The sequence below is a fragment of the Melospiza melodia genome, chromosome 1 (assembly GCF_035770615.1).
Source record: "Melospiza melodia melodia isolate bMelMel2 chromosome 1, bMelMel2.pri, whole genome shotgun sequence".
NCBI lineage: Eukaryota > Metazoa > Chordata > Aves > Passeriformes > Passerellidae > Melospiza > Melospiza melodia.
In genome coordinates, this window is record NC_086194.1 from 22380831 (window position 1) to 22403325 (window position 22495).

At 39.4% G+C, this 22495-nt stretch overlaps 1 protein-coding gene across 5 annotated transcripts in view; it reads left to right on the forward strand.

Moving 5' to 3' along the window:
• ADAM22 (ADAM metallopeptidase domain 22) overlaps positions 1–21881 on the forward strand; it is a 73192-nt gene extending 51311 nt beyond the window's left edge. For 3 of the 5 annotated variants that reach the window (XM_063150870.1, XM_063150859.1, XM_063150883.1), the window contains 5 exons: positions 561–627; positions 3403–3513; positions 5566–5652; positions 13067–13190; positions 14441–21881. In XM_063150870.1, the coding sequence (XP_063006940.1) occupies positions 561–627; positions 3403–3513; positions 5566–5652; positions 13067–13190; positions 14441–14461 (410 nt within the window). In that variant the 3' untranslated portion in view covers positions 14462–21881. The remainder of the gene's footprint in view (positions 1–560; positions 628–3402; positions 3514–5565; positions 5653–13066; positions 13191–14440) is intronic. The other 2 variants (XM_063150880.1, XM_063150892.1) reach the window with 2 other exon arrangements.
• The last annotated feature ends 614 nt before the right edge of the window (positions 21882–22495 follow it).

A 22495-nucleotide genomic window follows, 5' to 3' on the forward strand; every position in this document is an offset into this window, starting at 1 on the left:
CCACTGTGCTGGCCACAGTGGAAACCAGCCTCTGGACCACTGGTACTCTGCTGGAAGTTTAGCTGATCTTAGGACAGCAGCATGACTCCTTAAAATTGTGCTAATTGTTATTAACTTGGAATTAGAATTTAGCAGCACCCTACAAGTGCCTTTTTTGCACAGTACTTTGTCACAAAGAAATTACATTTAATTTCTCCCTCCTGTGTGAGCTAACATGAAAAAGAGAAAGAAATCTAGTCACTATTGCCAGCTTCTGTGATTTTATCAGGCAGTGTTAGGCGTTTTTCTTGAAGTGTAGGGAATTTGTCAAATAACAGCTGAAATAAAGGAGTTCTTTGCTCTGTACAGTTGCAGCAAAAAGTAGAGAAAGGTAACCTAAGTGTCTGAGGTAAATCAAGTGGAACAGACCTGTGAGATTTAAATGGTTAAAGTTAAAGGTTAATGGCGTAAAGTTAAAGGTAGCAGCTCTTTTGCTATGGATGCAAAAAGAATATGCAGTTTGGCATGGGGCAGGTGAGTTTCAAGTTGTTTTACTGTCTTTGTCCTTTGATTTCTTTCAGGTAATATAGGAGGAAACAGAAAGAAAGTCAGAGGCAAAAGATTTAGGCCACGGTCTAATTCAACTGAGTAAGTCTGAATTTAAAAAAAAGCAAAGCCAAAAGTAGAGTTTTCATATTTGTGTTTTGTAGATGGAAATTAAGAGTACTGAAAAGTAGACAGCTGCATTTTTGCTCTGTGGCCCATTCTGATTGCTGATAATCTGGTAAATGGTTTGGCTAATGTATTTCAACCTCTTTTAATGTATTCTTTAAAAATTAACTATTAATTTTCTTTTTTCATGTAGGCTTCCTCACAGTCGTTCCCATAGCAATTCCCAATGATGGTGGCAGCCTGCACCATCACTGCAGGCTTTTGTCTACAGTAAACTGCCATTGCTGAGTGTATCCTGGTTCAGTACTGAGTTTCTGATAACCTGACTGTTTCCTACCCTTGTCTCCACCTTGGGTTGGGCCATTGCAGAGTCAGAGATTTGTATTTCTGCATACTTTCCTGGAGGTTGTAGGACAGGTATCTGTCTGCTTTGAGAGTACCTTGAAGTTTGCCATTGTAAGCCTGAAACAGCCAGTCTTGACTAAACCCTGTGATAAAAGGGTAATTAAAGTCTCTACCAAGTGACTGATCCCCAGACTTTTCCTCTACAGCTGAGAGTTTCTGGCTTATTGATTTATTGTTTACATTTCCTAAAGAGCCCACATTGCAATACTCCCCACACAGGAAGAGCCTTTCTTATGTACTTAAGCCTGTTGGTTCAGGCCCCTCTTGTGAATGAGTGGTGAGTGGCTGGAAACCTCTGGGCTTGTCAGAAGCACTGGCCTGCTCTTACAGCACTTACAGCCAACATGAATGGCCCTTTCTTTGGCCATGGTGGTAGTGACAGTGTCCTTCCCCATATCATGACTACTAACTTTGCACCTTGATGGGCTAATGGGCTTGATAGCAACCCTGCTGGAAGCTAATAATGCTAACTGCTCTCTGGGCCCCATTTTCTTTGGTTTGGGGATTTTGAGTTTGTTCTGAAACTTTTCTTTCACCTGCAGTGCACTGTCTTAAGGTGAGTAGGCTCAGAAAGGGTTCCTAGAGAAAACCCTATGCTACAAATTACAAAAACAGTACTTCGATGCACATTGCAATTATAACGTTGCATGGTGAAAATGGCATCATGGAATCAGAAATTTTAGCCCTTGGAGGAGTTTATCTCAAGAGTCTCTGTACTCTTTGTGCTGATAAACTCTTACTGAAATGTTATTTTGCTTATTTTCTTTTCTCCTTGCATGAGATAGTTTGATAAAACCAAAATTTGTCTGGCCGAACTGCCAAAAATACAAATGAGATTTCCTCTGAGACCTTTGAAGCATTAAATAAGCAGGCAAACAGAGATATTGTGAGTTGGAAATATATTTCCCTGTATATTTTTTTCTCTTTTAAAGGTGCCCCTGAATTTCCCTCTAATTCTCTGCTTTCCTTTTTGCTGCTTGTTATGGTGGTGTCTTAACCCAGCAGCAGCCCTGATGCTACAGGGAGGAGGCTTGTACTTCCCAAGGGCCATGCAGCAACCTTTTGGGGATGAAGCACAGTGTGTGTGTTCCTGGGAGAGGCCTGCCAGGCAGGAAAATACCCTTTCTCCTGATCGGGTCTGTCCTGGACTGCACAGGCCTGAATGGCTTGTCCAAGTCTCCTGGGCAGTCCTGTCACCAGCTGGAGAGAGAGCTCCCACTGAATGATCCTCAGGCTGTGTCAGTTCAGTGGGGAATGGAGAGAATTGCCAGGGCTATTAGAGGGCAATTAGTTCTCTGGTTAGAGGGACAACTTCTTTTGCAAGGAGAGAAAATGGACTGAGAATGATGCAACTGTGACCAGCATTTCATCATTTAGGAAAAAAATAAACCAAAACAACACCAGCTGCTTTGAGGATGCTGCAGAATACATGGAGGCTTTTCCCAGACCAATTTACCTTTCTACCTTGTCTGGGAAGTACAGAATAATATTGAAATCTGTTCTGAAGCAGTATTTAGAAAGTCAGCTTGTATGGCCCTTAGGAGTCCAATAAAGCATACTTGTTGATATGGAAGAAAAAGGATAACAGTGTTGGTCTCCTGTAATTAGCAGACTGTAGTTAACCATTATAAAATTGTGTTTATTAATGCCATGCCTTGTGCAGAATTCAATTTTTTTAAAAACCACACTAGTGTGGTTCCCTTCAAAGATACTTGTATGCATGGTCTGCAGTAACTGCATACATTATGCACAGATTGTTTTTTGTATACAGCCAAAAATCAAATAGAATTGTGACATTAATCATTTAAACAAAATTTCTTAAGGACTGAGCAAGGTTTTAAGTCTGCAGCCCTCACGAGCAGCACTGACAGGGTTTCAGCTCCTGAAAAATGTCCTGCTCACACTTTTGTGTGATCCTTGGACCTAGCGTACATGAACAAGGCTTATGCTAAGCATAGAGCTCTGAGGAGACTGCTAAAGATATTTTGAGACATTTTTAATTGTTTTTGGATGTTTGATAACAAAATAATTATTCTTTACTAAAGGCAGATGGTTCATTACATGTGGAAGGAATGCCAACAGGCCAAATGCTTTTTCAGAAACGTGGCTGATGAAATGGCCTGATAAATAGCTCTCTATTAAAATCCATTAGAATTATCCAGGAATGATGACAGTTTTCTGAATAAGTTGACAGTTTAATTGGGAGCTTGTGTTAAAACAGGTCCCAGCAATTCAGTCCTTGGTTAATTTGCACTGCTTTTCCTATAAGCATTTGACTTCCTCGTTGTAATACATGATACGAACGTCTTTGGTTTAGACTTTCTATTATATATTGTCTTTTTGCAGCCGGGTAACCCATGCATCTGAGCCTGGGCTTTCTCTCGCCCACCAAATCCCTGCCCAAGGCATAAGCCCAGGGGGTTCTGACCACCCCCAAACAGGGAGTCGGGATCACAGGTCAGTCTCACCTGCCCCTGCATTCTGGGCTGCCATTTTGTCCTGTGACAAGTCCCTTCCCTAGTATCCGATAGTTTCTCTGTGGCAAAACACCGTGACTGCTTGGAGGTGCTCCTGCTGATGCAGCGCTAGCTACCCTTCCTCCTCGCCAGCCTGAGGAGTACCAGTACTCTTGAGCCCAGGTCTTTTGCCTTGTTGCATGTTGCGCTACGAGCCTGAGTCGAGCTGTCGGTCTAGCTCTGGGCTTATGCGTAAGGACACCTTGTTTCAAAGCAGAATTTCTCACTCAAAGGAAGTGTGCATTCTGGCCATTACTAATGGACATGTGGCCAGAAAGATCAGCCTGAGGGCTTTCCAATGGTGTCATGTAGCGGTCTGCAGTAACTCGAGTTTAACCTTTTTGTAACGGGTGGATTGGGGAGGTGAATGATGGTCTGTAATACACCCAGACCCAGGAAACCCTGCAACATGTTTGTGCAACAATTGCATGCTTTGATAGCACCTTACACTGTTTTCTAATACAGGAAGCCAGATTGGGAGTGTTTCATGGTTACCAAAAGACCCTTTCAACTGAAAAAAGGGCAAGTTTAAAGTATTGCAGCAAGTACAAGAAAATGTACAATTAAAGCTAAAGCAGAAGTTTACTAGTTCCTGGTGACACTGGCATCAGCCTGTTGCTTCACTTGTGGTTCATCTGTTCTGCTGCGCTATCACTTTTGGTGTTTTCTTTCTCTGAGACCCCAAGCTGGAAAGCATAAAGCACTCCCGATTCCTGATAGATAAGCGAGCTGAGGAAGCTTCTTAGAAGCACTTTTGGCTGAGGGCGAGTCCTTTCTGAGAGCTGTGGCTGTGCTTGCGCGGGGCGGGGAGGAGACGTTCCAGAGCAAAAAAGGAGCAAAAGAGGTTGAAAAAGTACTGCTGCTTTTGTTGTCATTGTTGTTTGAAATATGGAGGGTGTTGAATGACATGATTTGGCCCAACTTTTATTCATCTGAGCAGTAACTTGCAAGGCCTGTTCCCATGTGTGAGGTCATTGGAGTCACTCCCATAAATAAGGGTGGCAAGAACTGGACCAGAAGTATCAAAAATAACTTAAAGAGGAATTTTCTTTCCCATTTTCCTTGGTTTTCTATTGTATAAAAATGATGATCACAAATAATCATTTGATTGTTGCCGTTTATATCTAACACGAACAAGCTTTAAATTGGTCCAGGCAGACTCCTATTTTCTGCATCTGCCTTTTTTGTTGACATGACAGAAGGGGAGGAATTTGCTTATCTTGTTATTGGGAAAATTTGTTACAAAAAAGTTTTCTTCTTCCTTAGTAATTTGTTGTCAGATAATGAAATATCATCTTTATTTCATAATTTTTCATGTAACTAATATGAGTAGACAACTCAGACTTTTTTTCCTAAAAAATGTGGTTTTGGTGTCAATATTGCTTCTGTAAAATGTGAGATAACTCTGCAGCCTACCTCCATTAAAGCCAAACTAAATGAACATTGAAAAATCAGAGGGTTGTTTGCCTGTAAGTGTAAAAATTGTCACTATACTGGGAAAAAATCAAACCTTTTAACATGATGAGGCTGAAATTCATTCCTGTAAAAAGGGTCAAGCCCAAGATTCTGTGGTCTTTCAGCCATTATCTTGCAATTTATCTAGATGGATGCAAAAGTGTGTCTTCGGCAAGCAAACATCATGACTGAAGCCAAAATGTCCCTTCATCCTTATTTTGGGATCATGAGGGAGTTCAAACCATGAGCTTAATGCTGGCCCTCTGCATAGGAGTGAATTTTACCATTAAGACAATAAATGAATGATGTATCCCAAAGAGTTTCCAGATTAATCAAACATATGAGTCTTGTCGTAGGTCAGATTTTCTCATGCAGTTGTACACATTGCCTAGTCCTCACCCAAATCCATACTGATTGATTTGCCATATTCACTTGCACTTGGGGGATGAAGACATCCTTGCTAAGCTTGTGCTGTGTGTTCTCAGATTTTCTATTCTTGTTCTTCTGCTTTCTCTGTTCCTTCCATTGCTTTCTGCAGGTATTTAAACCCATGGTTCAAAAGAGAATATAATGTAGCTAAGTGGGTAGAAGATGTGAATAAAAACACAGAAGGACCATACTTTAGGTATTTTGTAAATTAATTCTATAATTCTCATTTTTTAGAGCTGTTCCAGCATATACAAATATCTTGGGACTCTTATCTTGTATAAGTCAATACAAGTTACTTAGGTGCAAAGGGCCCCTCTTCTTTTGCTGCATTTTGATGTCTGTTTTTGGCTTCATGTGCAATTTACAATTCTTTTTCTGAATGTTTTAATGAAGCCATTGAAAAGGGTGTGTGTAGTGCATGCGTTCCCACCATCATCTATAGCTTGTAGTAGCTTTCTCATCATTTTATGGCGAATAGTGTTTTATGGGCATGAGACATATTTATCACTAATAAAATACTATTAACTTAAATAGAATTTTAATTTACTGAAGCAAGTAGTTTTGTTACACATTGACTCTACCTACTGTCTTATATAGTGCATACTAAAATTTAAATTAAAAAAGACTAAAAAGTAGTGGTATTTTACCCTCAGCCTGCAATGAAATAATTTATATATTTTAATTGGAAAACTAAATTTATGAGAATATACTCTGTGCTCTAATTGTCAAACTGCTAATTAATCTGTTACAAGTGAGGTAGGGTTCAACCAGAAATATAACTTGCTTTTGAAAGGGAAGTGTGTGCATTATCTGGTATATTCCAAGTTACAGAGAAAAACCATGCATCAGGCTGGGCCCCTGTTGGACATGAATCAAGAGACTGAGAATGTTGCGGTATATTCCCAAAAGACACAGTCCCACAGCTGATACAGATCTCTGCATCAGCTGAAAAAATGAGCCAGCATAGGAGAGAATGGAAGACAACTTATGACAAATGCATGAACAAAGTCCATGAACCTGTAAGCTGACATATAAAAAATGAAGATAGTTACAGAAACACAAATCAAAAGAATAATAAGCAAAACCTTCAGCCAAAACAGCGAAGGATGGTAAGAACAAGTAAATAGAATCTTAATAGTTTTGCTACAAAAGTAGACCTAATAAAAGTGCAACAGGACAGAAACATATGCTAAATGTGTGCAGTGTGCATTTGGAAAAAAATATGATGGGAGGGTACTAATGAAAAACTTTTATTCCAATAGTAACAATGGCAGACATTAAATGGCAGTGTAAGAATGTAGTCATTTTTAGAACTAAAAATGTCCCAAAGTCTTAAAACACCATAAAATGATTACTTTTTAAAACCCTTTCTGTTTGTTTTCAACACCTCATAAATCACAGACAGAGTAAGCTGCAGGAAAGGTTTCCAGTGAACAAACAGGAAAAATGAGTAAACTTTGGCTGTTCAGCCCTCAGAACTGAAAAGTTCCCTAATGCAAGAATCCAGGGCTTACAGGAGGTTGATTTGATAGTGCCAGTTGGTATCAGACAAGTCTCTTGGTACCTGGGCATTCTGGCAGGGAGTACTGTGAGTCTGGTTGTTTCAGTGCTGGGATACAGGGTCCAGGTCTGGTGTCTGCAGTTCAGCAAGCACGTTCTAGAACTGAGATGATCTAAGCCCGGTTCTTTCTAGAGAGCCTCAGGCTGTGCAGTTTAAGGGAGCAGCTGAACACTTACCTGATCATGAGGTCCACATCACTGCATATGGAGCAAAATCTCTGTGTGGGACGTCCTTTAGGTTTGCCAACTAAGACTGATAATGACCAGAGGTCACTGGAAGCTGAAATTAGGCAAACTCACATAAGAATTGAGGTGTGCTTTATTACCAAAAACCTTTTCTAAAAATAGCCTCTTGACCTTTATTGTTCAGGCAAGGACAAGAACTGCTCACCATAACATAATCCCATAGCTGTCTTTCAGGGTTTTTGTATCAGAAGCCCTGTGGTAGCCATAAACAAACACATTGATGGAATATGAAGATAGCACTATTTTAATACAGGTTTCTTTAAATGGTTTAGATAAACAGGGTTAAAAATCTGCATACTCATAATTTGGTTTTCATTTTTTACTATCAGTATATTTTTATTTAGTAACTAGATTAAATTGAGGAGAGTATGCCCTGCTCCTGAGGGTATTCAGCTGTTACACCAATGAGTCACATTTTTAATTGTATTTGAGATAAACCAAGCATTTTTGGCACGTAGATGAGGATTAAGCTGACCCATGTGAGTTTTAAAGGCTACATATCAGCAGAGATGTAGCATAAATCAAATTTTTTGCACCACAGAAGCTTACTAATCACTGCCTGCAGCCATTCCCCTTAGAAATCAGAGAGCAACTAGAATAAATTTAGAAATCTGAATTGTCCCAATTAAATGAGGTAATCATGGGGAAGTATTCTGCAGACACATTATGGAAGGCACAAGATCAGATCTCCTGAGATGAGTTGCTGTGGGTTTACAAGAAGTTGAACAAACAGTTTCTCCACAAAAATTAGGTGCAATTTTGCTTAATGATAGCATGGGCAGGAAAAGACTGTTCCTAAGAATGGTTTGTCAGAACATCTTGTGGCTGGGTTTTTAGCCTGGGCCTGTGAAGTTATTCCCAAACAGAATGAAACAGATCTTACTGGTTAAACTAGAACATAGAGCTGAAGTCACACTGTCCAGCTGGTATTGTACTTTATTAGTCAGAGTGCCAGGATAAGACATTTACAGCAGATATTTAGCTGATTAATATTCATGTTGATAATCATCTTTGATTTCTCTGTCCTTTTAAATGTGTCCTGAAAGTAATACTGCTGTTGTGCTTGTTTCCTTATAGTTTTAGGAATAATATGTTGATGACTAGTGCTGTTGTAGGAAGAGCTGAAATAGAATTAGGAAATATGACAAAAAAGCCTTCTAGGAAAGTTGCAGATTTTCAGAAAATAGAGATATTAGTCATCACCCAGATTTTCTCCATCTACTTAAAATACCCTATATAAATCATAATTTGTATCTCTAACACCTGATTTCCTGGTAATTTTTTTCTAGCCTACAAGTCTGATGGGGATTTCACATAATTACTTTTTATAATGATAGTAATAATAGTAGCTGGTGTCTCTGGCATCAGAAAACTCCCTAGTGTGGGATTCTCATCTGTAAGAAGATATGATCTGTGAAGGAAACTCTCATTTTCCTGCTTAAAGTCTAGTCTAGATTTTAATTTTGTGTGCCAGGCTATAACCACGTAACCTCAGCAATAAAATCAGGCAGGAAGCCTCTCCCTGAATTTAGCTTTGCTGTAAGGGACATTATTTTATGAATATGCTACTACTGCTTATTCTTGTTACTGACAATTACAGTGTCCACTGCACAGGCTGACCTTCTGAAATATGGTTAAGGATTACTCAGAATTCTCACTGAATCTAAAAGACTTGATGGAGCCGTGATGGAATCAGAAAAAAAAACTGCCAGAAACCCCAAACATGGTATTTCTGTAGATAATTATAAAGAAAAAAGTCTGGAAGGCACCTTCTAAAGTGTTGAGCTGCCTACATTTGATTTGTTTCAAGTATTTGCAATATGTTGTATTTTATGAGTTACTTAAACACAGAAGTGGTTTACAAACAAAGGGTTTTTTAGATGGAGACCCGGAGCACATAACCAGAAGGAAAAGGGCCGTCCTAAATCAGAAGGGCATCAAGAAGGGGCATGGAAGGAGGAGACAGTAGGCTGTCATTTCCCTCCTATTTCTAATGCTCTTTTGTGTCCTTGACTTTTTCTCAGTTCCTCTTTAGTTGACCATTTCCATTACCTTCTTTTGTGAGCATCCAGCTGGGGCCAGAGCCACGACCAGCCCTTGGCAAGCTCTTGCTGAGACAGCTCTAGATGGTGCTTAAAATAGAAAACAAACTAACAAGCCTCTTCTGTATTACCAAAGCAAAATACTGTTATTGTTTGCAGATAATGAAAAAATGCCTTCTGATGTCAGGATCAGGGTTTTGCTTCAAGAGTTAGGGAGAAGGGTTCATTGAAGCATGTGAGTGCCTGCTTCTGAGGCACAGTTCACTGCTCCAAGTGACAGCTCAAGCCACAACCATTGACTCTTCTGCAGTCCCTCCATGAGCCTCCTCTCCCCTCTGCTGCTGCTCTCTCTGAGGACATGTGTGCACATCTGTGGCTGTAAAAAGGAGATGACTTTAAAATGTTTAGCCACACCAGAAGATCCTAATGTAGGATCTGGGCTGATGACGGCATACGAAGAGCTGTATCCACAGCAGCAAAGGTCAGATTGGATTGATAGGGTCTATATTTGGGCTTGCGATGCTTTCACCAGGTTGAATGTTAATTGAATTTCATTACATTATTTCAGTCTGCAAAAGAGAATCACTCACAGTTCGTGAACAGTTCAGATCTGTCAGGGCCTCCTGCCTTGAGTTCAGCTTAAATGACACTCAAAATTGAAAAATGTTTAGTTGTGTGACCAGGTGACACATTTTGCACAGTTTATTGTGGGCCAACATTTGCTGTTTAGGGACAAGAGGGGAGCAGGTAGGCCCAAGGCTGCAGGGACTGCTTCCAGATGTCTTCTTGCTGCCACAGTGTTTGTTGTGAATCACAGAATGGTCTCCACACACTCTTAGTTTTAGCTTTCAGGACAGAAAGACACAAAATGGCTACTCTATCTTGCTTTCTGTTCAAAAATCACAATTTTTGCAGGTGAGGTGCATGGCTTCATTTGGGGTTGGCAGTAAAATCTCTGTTGTGTGTACTGGTTTCTTGTGAAAGTTTCAGCGGGAAGCAACATTTGGCATGAGAGCTAATGGATTTGATTGCAGGAGAACTGAAACCCTAGTGAAAACTAAGTGGATCCCACCCTTGACCAAAACTGCCAAGTTTTCCTACCTGTAACCCCAGCATTACCTGCAAGTGTCCCTGAATGCTGTCTCTCCATCCTGTAAATGAGAAAGAGCCAGACATGACCTTTCTCATTTAAAGTATATGTAAATCTGGGATACACAGCACATACACAATTGCAGGGCACAACCTGAAGGGTGATCAAAACCACCTCAAACAATGTTGTTTATCACAGAAGATGCACTGTAAGATCTGTGAGCATATGCTGAGTTGTGTATGCTCACAGTCTCAGTAGCTGGCACTAAAGATGACAAAAACCAGCATATAACTCTACAACAAAATTAAGTGGTGAGGCCCTGTGAGGGGAGGGCAAGGTCATTTCTGTAAGTGTGCAACTGCATTCTTGATGTGTTGACTGCAGTGTTGCAGCTGGGCAGCAAAGCTCACATCAGTCAGATGTGCAAACTGTAGGTGATCAGGCAGTACAAAGGGGGTTTGAGAAAAAGGAAGTGTAGGCAGCTACTCTGGAGGCTTGGCCTTCAAAATCTTTGGAAAAGGCAGCATTGTGTTTGAGTTATGGTGCAAAGCTTCCTGGCTGAAAGGATGAGTTAGGGATCCTGGTCAGAGGACCTGCTTGTGCAGGGAAAATATTCAAGATGCCACATCCTTCGGGGGATTATTACTCCTTCCAGGATCACCTGCTCAGACGGATGGACAGGAAGATTGGATGTGGCTTTTGCTCTCACTGTGGCCTTCTTTTAGAGTATCTAAAATGTGAAGAGCCTTTGGTGTGTTGGAGGTGTCGTGCCTGGAGTCGTGAAAGAGATGGGAGATGCCTTCATTCTGTGCCACCCCCCCAGCTGTGCTACCTTATAAACAGCTTTCTGATAGGGCTTGCCAAGTCGGATTCCACTAGCCCAGTTCCTTGTTTCTGATCTCCATGTGCATTGTTGCAAATTTTAAAATGAAAATTTAAAATTCTACCACAGCAATGGGGTAAAATTTGTGAATAATTGGATTACTAATAATATGTAAAATCTGCTATCCTTACTTTCCCCTCTCCCTCTTCTCCTTATATTCTTCATTCTAGATCCACAAATAGTTTATAAGTGATAGTCCAAGTGGGGACAGAGATGAGAGGACATGTATGGATAGTGAACAGCAGGGCACTGTTGACAACCTTTCCTTGGAATTTTTTTTTTAATTAATCTGTTTTCTTGCATGCACAGTTTGGTGCCCAGATCCATGATGTCGGACATACAGAAACCTTGTTTTATACTGCAGTAGCTGTTTCAGGGTTTTTCTTCCTGAAAACATTGGTGTATGTCCAGTTCATCTTAATGGGTGACCAATGTGCAGGTACTGAAGATGTTTGGATGCTTCCATGTTTGGACAATTGTACCAATGCTAATCCCTTAATTGCTGTTGAATTTAGAGGCTACCACGTGAGGCATTAGAGGATCATGAGCCAGAGTGGAGAGCTCTCATCATATAATTTTCATTGACACCTTGTTGCTTGTGGCTACCATCAGTCATTGTTTGTATGGGAGGCAAGAGAATCTGCTGTTGTAGGGAGCTAGAGACACAACAAAATGATACAACAGTCCAAAATAAAAGAACAATTATTTAAAGGTAAATAAATTTCACTTATTATTATGGAAAGTTTCCATCTTCAGGGACACATGAACTCAGAAGATACTAGATAGCAGTGCTCAGGGAGGGCTGAGTGATATGCTTGCAGTATTAAGTGGCCTCCTGTGGTGAATGCCCTCGGTCTTCACAAGAGAACAAGGGGGCCAGGATAGCTCAATCTTTCTACTTTAAGGCCTTTTTTTCATTTTACTCTGCCCAGATTTAGAACCTCTCAAGTGGGAAAAGTGCAGAATCTCAAAACAGAAGCATAAGAGTTTTTCTTGGGTATAAAATTTCAGTCAATAATGTGCTGTTGCCTTATTGACATGAAAAGAATGCCTTTCATGTGATACAAACATTTACTTGCTCCTGCTTACTCTACTCACCTTGTACAGAAATGCTGATTGCCATTGACTAATCAGTCCATTTTTGTATATTCTCATCAGACTCTTTCTTTGGCTGGAACAATATGCACTGTATGATGCTTGCATGTATAACAATTTGTTATTAGCACTTTGTATATGCCTTTGTTACTTCACAACTAACAGTTTGGCCTCCAAATGCATGCATTTGTGTAAATTAATGTTACAAAAATAATAGATTTATTTGCTATGTTTGTATCAATTTAGGAGATGTGTAAGATATGCATAAAGACTCATAATTGCCATTTAGTCACTGGGAGAAGACATTTGTTTAGCTTGTATTTATACAATTACTGTTTCTATTTAGGCTTTATGCTTTTAGTTCTGTATTTATTCAATTGCAGATTTGGTTTTTAATAATTTTATAATGATTAATTACAGTACCATATAAAACAGTTTAAGAAGTAATTTTTTTTATACAATTCTAATAAGAAGTAGCAAATTTTTTTCTTCCAGTGTTCCTGAAATCTCTAAATACCTTTATTCATAAAATGAAATTATAAGAATACTGATCAATCAATTTTATCCCCCTGATATTGAGCTAATAATAAGCTATATTCTTGGCTCTGAACCAAGCTTCAGAGTAATGGCAGTTGCTGTTGCAGTGCTAGAATGCAAAGACATCACATTTATTTTATGTGTTTCAACATCTCAGGACACTGTCTCCTGCAAAGTCTCCGTCTTCATCCACTGGATCTATTGCTTCCAGCAGAAAATACCCTTACCCGATGCCACCACTTCCTGATGAAGAGAAAAAAGTCAACAGGCAAAGTGCCAGGGTATGTGTCCCTCTTCTCTCTGCATTTCACTAGTGACTTGATTTACTGATAGTTTTTCAAAAGGAAACTGTGGCACATTAATACCTTTGAACAACAAGGAGAGCTGGAATGGCATTTCCTTTGCACTGTGGAGTTCTGAAGCTGCTGAGCCTCTGGCAGTGATGAAGGCCTTGACAGCTGTGTACAGGCAGCTTTTCAGGTTGCTCTTAAAGCTGCCTTGAAGCCCAGATTTCCTAATTTAAGCTGAAAATGTGTCCTGGATAGCCTTTGGGCTGCAGAGCACAGGCAACCCTGGAGTAAGTGGTGTGTCTGGCTCTCCTTTCTTACCCCTTCTCCCAGCAGCTCTCATTCAGGCTGTGAGGATAGCTGCTTTCCAGCTTTATGGAAATGTAAAAATTTCCAGTTATGCAGCATATGGAGTGCTTGCGGGCCTGGAGGGACTTCACTGCTGTGTAATATGAGCCCAGCCTGGCCCTCCTAGACTGACCAGGAGCTGCTGGAATGTGTAGTGGATAGTTACGCCTCATACAGAGAGATTTCCAGCTGCTCCAAAAGGCTTTTATTTCCTTTGTGTCGATTCAGACATAGCAGGTATTTGAATAAGCAAAAAAGTCTGAAATTTGCTTTAGGAGCTTTACTTGCAATACCCTTGGTTCATGTTGCTGATGCTGATGAGATTCGCATCACTGTTCTCCATCCTTTTTTTTTCAAGAAAAAAGGAATGGAGTGCTGCTGAGGGAACGTGCAAGCTGCTCCCCCAGTACTGCTTGGGGCAGGAGATTGTGTGAGGTGCAGCACAGGGTCTTCCAAGGCAGCTTGGAGCCTGGGCTGTACTGATGTATCTCAGCCCTGGAGCTGCTTTGGCAGCAGCTCAAACCCACAGCAGGAAGTCATGTTGCTCTGGGCAGAGTTAGGCAGATGAAAATGGGAAGTTATCTCTACACTAATACTAGCGTAACTCTAAAGTATAAGTTGGCTAGTACAAGTTTGATGCTACACTGACATTTCTCTTTCAAAAAGAAAACTGAACTCCCAGCCATGGGCTGACTATGCTGACTGTAAGTTGTGCTGAAATGCTGAAGCCTGTCTGCTCACTTGGTGAACAGATACCCACCAGAGGCTGGGAGGAGATTTGGTGACCCAAGTGATGCAGATGCAGTTCCCCAAACAAGCTCCTTGCACTGTCTGGGTGACAGCCTGTTTTATCTTGGTGTTCAATGTGTGTTTGTGTTTATTTTCCCCCTCTCCAGCTATGGGAGACATCCATCTAGCTGCAGTGTTTTCCTGGGGTCACATCAGAACTGTTTACTTTGGATTTTATAGGAACTCAGCATCACTGAGTCACTGCACATTCATCTGCTCTTCAGACAATTCGAAAGATCAACAGAGATGCCGATGATAACCTCCTGTCATGTGGAAAGGAAAAAAACAGTCTTTTTTTTTTTCTTTCTTTTTTGTTGACTTGTATTTTATGGATTTTATGAACAACCAAGATCATAACATTTGACAGAGAATAATTAGCCCAGATGTGACAAGGCTGTTCCGCATGGTGACCTAGAATCCCAGCTGCAGTCCATTTGCCAGTCCTGTGTAAGAGAGGTTTTTCTCTGGTTTACTGCAGTCCTGAGTCAGACCAGACTGGAACTGGGAACGTGCCTCACAGAGAGCCCAGCTGATGTAAACTTGTACGCTGTATGCATGAACCTTGTGTTCTTTACTTTCCACATGTAAGGGAAAAACAACATACTGTAGTAGAGATTAGCATGCCGAAGTAAGAAATATAGGATTTTTTTTTGTGACAGGATTTCAAGCTTTGAAAGGCAACTATTTGACACAAACGGCAAACAAACAAAGATTATATCTTTTTTTTTTACCTTACATGTTTATAATCTCAGTATACAGATTGTATATATGTAAACATTCAATAATGTCAGAAATAGCTGTTATACGTATGTGTATTTTGCCAAATGCCTAAAGAAACAGTCATGACTAACATCATCACACTTCAGATTTTCTAATACTATGAGCAGACATCCTTGGAAATACAGAAAGTACAGTACTGTAAAACTGTATCTCTCAGAAACTGGTGTTTGACCAAAATCTAAACAACTTTTTCAGCATCTTATACAGTCTTGACAATCTCAGTTGTACAGTAGACTGCGGAAACCAGTACAGGAGCACTTTGTCTTAAATCATCATAAAAGGAACCAGCCAAAATCCCTTGTTTAGTAAGATAACCACTGTATCCTCTCACAGGTGTAATCAAGAATGATTCAGCAGACAGCAGAGTCTTTAAGTCATGTGCAGCCCAACTTACTGGACATTTGGGAATACTTCTAAGTGGTCAATTCAGGATGTGGTGATGTGAAGTCTGTGAGAGTTGCTGTGTATTTTTGATAGAGCATTTCAGACACTGTTTTAGATGGCAAGGCATAGGCTTATGAGATGCATAACTATTTCACTGCACTAGATAATAACAGTGCTGGGCAAGTGGCCAGTTTCATTGCTGTCTTTCAATTTTTATTTGTTTGGAATCGCATTTACCATGTGCTTGAATGCTATGCTTGCTGCCCCTGAAGCCCCCTTGACAATTTTTTGGGGCATTAAACTGAGCACAAATGAATTTAGCTTAAAAAGAATAGGAGGGGAACAACTCTTTACCATGTTAATCTTGTCTGTAAGTTGATGTTATATTTCTAACACCCAAGACTTCTGAAGGTTGTTGTAAAGCAAACGCCTTCTGGTTGGGAACTTTCAGTTAGTGAGAAACTGGACCATATTAAATCAGTTTATAGTTCTCTGGTTTTCCAAAACTGACTGCTTCTTAGCTTCAGGTAGTACCATTGCAAAATAAAACACCTGACTCTGTGGTGCAGTTGAATACCCTACCCAACAGCTGTATGGTTAATTAGATATTATTGTAATGGGAACATCTATGGTGTTTCTGAATCTTCTACCTCTTTCATGTATTTCCTTTAGTAAGTGAACCCAACACTTGCAGCCTTTTAATGTATTTTTTTAACTTTTACGTCTCTCAATAAAGTCAGATATATGTAAGATTAAATTAATAAATGTTTAAAGATGTTGGCAGCTGTAAAATATGTAAGATTTTTAGAAGCACTATATTTTATGATTAGGCTGTATGTATGATTATAACAAAATATTGGCCTTGGCATTCAAATGATTTTCTCACAGTCAACAGGTTCTGGTAAGTATTTGGAAAAAGACAAATATAAGTGAGTACAAGTGGGTGCAGACTGACCATCTGGAAAGAGACAGTCACTGGTAACTGCTTTAGGGACAGATTCTGCATTTTTGTGAAAGGTAAATATATCAATCAGCACTGAAGATTATTTTTTGCAAAGATTTACTTTGAGTGTAGCTTTCTGGATTAAACATAGTTGATAGCATGTAGCTTATGAAATTAGGGTCTGAGCCATAACATGAAATAAATGTGTCTTTTGTTGATTTCACTGGACTTTGAGCAGGACCCTCAAGAGGTTCACCCACATTAGGACATTATGATAACCTGATCATCGCTGTATTACTGTCACCTGGAAGCTGGTTTTCCCTCCCATATTCATATCTTGTCTTTAGTAACTGGACTGTTCATCATGTGCCTTTTATGGTATTTTTTTGATACAAACTGGCATGTAGTTTTGAATGATCCCATTAGATTTCTATGCATATTTTATGTTTTTAAGTGTTTACTCTTCCCTTTCCATTTTGCCTTACCAAGAAGCAGCTAGATTTGGCAGACAGAACGGGAGATAACGTGCAGGCTCTTTCTGCTATGTTCATAGCTTGTTTTGCAAACAAATGCCCCTCCTGACTGTATTTTCAATGTAGTATGTACTTCCAGCTTCTTTTGTTGTGGTATAATTCATTTGTAGCATATGATGATACACTTATGTGTGTAGTGTACCTTTAACAGTCTCCCTCACATTTGGAGATATGTAGTGACTGGAAGTCTAGTTCTGAGCACAAAGATTAAGTTAAATAAATGTTGGCTTTCACTTTGGTGGTCTAGTGTGAGAATATCACAGGGCTTGTGTTCTTGCAAAATTCTTCTGCAGAGAACTTTGCATCAGGTTGGTAACTTGGGAGACCTGAACTGGCAGGGCTGTGTGAGCCTCCCAGGCCAGTGGAGGTTGGACAGAGAAGCTGTTTTCTTACAAAGCTGTCATTTCCTACTTTTAAAATGTAGTATGTTGGAAAGCTGCCAGATTAATAACCTTGAAGATTGCAAATATTTTTATCCACTGTAGTTAGTTACGCTGGCAATAGCAATATAAACTGCTGCATAATACCTCATCCAGACTAAAATAGAGTACTTGTCACTAATATAGCTCAGTCATTTTGACTAATTGAGACTCATGCTTTTATTTTGGTTTTATTTTAATAAATGGACTAGTTAATTGCCAACTGTGCTGTAGATGCCTGTTGAAGTAAGTAAGGAAGCCATCAGTTTTCAACTAGAAGTAATTGTTTGTATGAGCATAGGACTGGCAGGATGAATATACTTAATATAATACCTTTATGTATTTCAATGTGGGAAAAGAACCTTGTGTAATTTATAATAAAATAATGTGACTAACTGATGGAGACTGGAAAACTGAGATTGTATCTAAAATAATGCTGCACAATGTTGCCACAGTTTAACAAGTAAAGATTTACCTTCTAATTCTGGATTTGTTGACTTAAGAACTTTAGTAATCTCAGACAGTATACCAGAGATAGTTGTGACTGATAATTTACATATAGTTTTGTTATATTTAATTAAGTAGATTCAAGAAGATTATTACCTTAATAGAGCCTATCTTTGCTTAAATTGTGACTAAAGTCACAACTTGCCAGTCAACTGAAGTGTGACTTGACTTTGAAGATGGCTTCTTCCAAATGATTTTAAAAGTTCCTGATTTATGAGATATTGAACCTGCTGAGCTCGTGTGCTCATGAAGTAATTTTGATTGTGCTATTGAAACCTTTGAGGTATAGCCTGAATTAAAATCACAAAGAAATTGTGTCAATAGTTAGTGTACTGAAATCCTCTTACTCAAATCCCTGTTGCTGGTTTGGACTGATTGGTCTTGTCAATGCTAATGCAACAACTTTTTTCAAAACCAGAGGTAAGAATGGGTACATACATTATTATAGACATGCATATACTACAAATTCTGACCAAATTTGCTGTAGCTTCATTAGGGAATTGATTAATAGATAGAATGTAATGTGAAAGAGGGATTAGACTCCATAATCCTAAAGGATATACTCTTCAGTTAGCCCTTAGGACTTGCTCTGTCATCAAATCCCGTAGCTAGTTGTAAGCAAAGTTATCACACTCCAGTGTAAAACTCAGTGAGCTCCTGTTCTCTTCCATCCCTTTTTCACTTCTACTGAAAAGGATTTGCATGAAACATTCATCCACTAACAGCCTCTGTGAGTTGGCTGACATCAGAAAGCTGCTAAAAGTTGGTCATCTTTCCACAGTATGGGTAGGGTCTTTCGAATGCTGTTAATAATAGTAGGTTTAATTAGGTATTAGGAAGAAATTCTTTACTGTGAGGGTGGTGGGACACTGGCACAGGTTGCCCAGAGAAGCTGTGGTTGCCCCATCCCTGGAATGTTCAAGGCCAGGTTGGATGGGGTTCTGAACAACCTGGTCAGTGGAAAGTCCTGCCCATGGCAGCGGGGTTGGAATGAGCTGATCTTTTTGGTCCCTTCCAACCCAGACCATTTAATGATTTTGTCATCTTTTGCTTGTGCTATAATCAGGTGGTGATGCCTCATGTCTTGTGGATTTTGCACTGGTTTTGCTTGGGATGAGTTAATTTTCTTCACCGTAGCTGGTATGAGGTTGTGGTTTGGATTTGTGCTGAAAACACTGTAGATAATGCAAGGATTTTTTCAGTTATTGCTGAGCAGTGCTTGCAATGAGCCAAGGCCTTTTCTGCTCTTCACATGCCCCGCCACCAATTAGGTGCACAAGGAGTTGGGAGGGGACACAGCCAGGACAGCAGACCCAAGGGATACCCTAAACCATATGATGCCATACTCAGCAACAACCCAGGGGGAAGGCTGGCAGTGAAGAACTGCAGCTCAGGGACTGGCTGAGCACTGGTCTCTCGATGGTGAGCAATTATTTTCATTTGCATCACTTGTCTTTTTTGGGTTGTAGTTCACTCTATGTTAATACCCTTTTCATTAATTTTTTTATCATTACTATAGTTATTTAATGTTAATTATTTAACTGTTCTTATGTCAACCCATGAGTTTTCTCACTTTTACCTTTACAATTCTCTTGCCATCCTATTGTGGGTGGGGACTGAGCAAGTGGCTGTTTTGGGGCTTAATTACTTGTGGTTAAACCAGAATACTACTGGTAAAACCACTTTGTGACTCAGCCATCCTGTGTCTCACCTTCTAGCCTTTTTGAAGGCTAAATCTCCTATATCACCAAATCTGTGAACCCAGTAGTTCAGCTGTTTCCTGTTTCTCTTGCTCCAAGTCTGAAAATCATATTTTTCCTTTTCTAAATTGAGTTTCAGTGTCACGGGATAGCAGTGGACTGTACGGACCATTGTTTTTAACCACAATATGATGCTATTTGCCTCATTTTTAAAGAGATTGAGCATTTCAGTCTCTGCTGAATACCAAGAATGGATGAGCTGATGACCCACTATTTGCATGGCTTCCAAATCTTATGTATCAGCAATATGGGATTTGACTTGGATCACATTTGACGTGCTCAGTTGGTCGGTGTTAATAACGCCAGGGTCATGGGTTCAACTGCCCCATGGGCCATTCACTTAAGACTTGGACTTGATTATCCTTGTGGGTCCCTTCCCCAGAATATTCTGTGATTCCTGAAGACAAATTTGAGTAAGCTGCAAAAATATGTGCAGGTTGTGATCCCATGACTGGACAGTGGAGTGAGGATCCTGTGTGCACATAACTATTATCCTAATAAGGAAAGAAAAAATGAAACAGCGAAACTAATTGTGTAAAAACAGCTGCAATACGAACAGGACTCTCTTAAGTGTGATTTTGTCAGGAACTGGAAAGGAAGTAATAGTTTCTATCATCTATGCTAAAAATTTCTGATCCGAGTAGTTTCTAAGTCAGCTCATGAAAACCATTTCTGGTGTCTCAAGTATGATGTAAGCTGCAGCTTTGGAAACAGCACACTGTGCACATGGTATCTTGTCATTCCACAACATAGAGAAAAACACTACAACAGTCAACATTCCAGGTTATCTCAGCCAAGTAAGAAAAACAAGCACTAAAAATAAGTTCAGAACACAGATATTGCTCACACTTGAGATAATGTACCTGGCTTCAAAATTGGCTCACCTAGCCAGGTCTGGCAGTTCTAGCTCTTTAAAATCCAGTCTATACCAGTTTCAAAATCACTTCAGCTAAACCAGCTTTAAACTGTTTAAAAACTTCTGCTACTTAAGATGGGCCACAATTGCCATAACTCAGAATGAGATGAGGATGAGATGAGGAAAATTTGGCAAAATAAGCACAGAGCAGTTAAAAAGAAACATGTTATCTAGGGTAGGAGTAAAGGAGTCAACACAATTTTTAATTGCTAGAGCATAAAATGTCAAAGCAACAATCTTTTATTTTTTTTGTTTCTGTATTCCTTTGAATAAAAAAATAAAGCTTTTGTTTAAAAAAATATCAACATGAGGCCTTAAGACCTTACATATTCTAATTTTAGCATGGAAAGTCTATTTTTACAACCATGTTAGAAATTCTGTATATAGGCCTGACTGACCTTGTAAGTGGAGTGGTGCGAGCAGCTAATCATGCAATATTGTAAGGCTCTGTAGAACAGCAAATGCTGATTTAGTTTGATTATTGGTACAAGAACTCCTGCTCACTGCCTGTGTAGACTCTGCATACTTTATGCTTGGAAATACAGTCCAGAACATACTCAAACTGTGAATATATAACCTGATTTTTCTTTTCATAAGGATAAAAATATATTACAATAGGTAATATTTTATATAGAATACAGTACTTATTTTTATTGTTGCATAAATGCAAAATATTTTTTTCAGAATAGCAAAGCATTATGGAATTTTTAATCTGCTGGAGAAAACACTATTTACTGTATGATCAGTTCTTTCAGCAAAGCTTTTGGAGTGGTATATACCAACTGGCTCTGCCAGCTTCATTTTGTGCTGATGTTTAACTTGGGCATTGCTGTAAAAAAAAAAAAAAAGCTATTTTTTCACTCATACTAGCCATTATTGAAAGAGGCAAGGAGAATCATGTTTCACCCCTGTGACTGGGCTAGTGTTGGCAAAAACAATGATTTGCATCATATCATTGTCTTTGCTAGTTAAAATTCTTTAAAAATCATACCTGATGTAATGCAAGATTTTGACAAACATCAAAATGAAGCACTGCAGTTTACAACTTTCTAGCTTTGAGTGTGATATTTTTGTCATAAACATTACAGGCATTGGGCTGTTGAATGAATCTGGCTTTCATGTAGCTAAACAAAATGTTGCTTTTTATAAAATCAAATCGTTGTAATTTGGGGTTCTAAATTCCTGCTCACTTTTAATAATAACAGCGTCACAGTATCCACTTCTACAAGAGTATTTAATACAAATGCCTGTGGTTTTCAATGTTACTAACATATTGTAACATCAGTAAAGTGACTTTCAATGACAAGGACTCTTGTGTGTATTTTGTTCTTCTGATTTGCTGTATTTAGCATTTTCTGTCTTAAAGATCTCTATAAAATAAAATGTTGCATGAAAGGGAAAAGACTAATAGAAGAATATAGATGGTATTCTTCAAATTCCAAGGTTGAATATTATTCAGTGACCTTCTCAAATCTTTGTCTTAGGGACCTACTGTTCTCAAAGCAAATCTAAAATTACTAGTCCTTAGTTTGCCTGTTTGAGGGCAACCTAGGAGAAATACCTATTTGAAACTATGCCTGGTGGTTGGCTCAAAGGTCAAGAGCAATCACCCCATATAAGTATCCTGTGTCACATGAGTATCCATCCCAGGTATTCTGAGAATAATAATACAGAATCACAGAATCACAGAATTTTCAAGACTGGAAGAGACCTATAAGATCATCTAGTCCAGCCGATGTTCTAACTGTTCAACTAGATCATGGCAGCAAGTGCCACATCCAGTCTTTTTTTGACTTCTTCAAGGGATGATGCCTCTACCACCTCACTGGGTAAATGATTCCAGTTTCTGACCACTCTTTCTGTGAAGTATTTCCTTCTTACTTCTAACTTACATCTAGCTTGACGCAACTCGAGACTGTG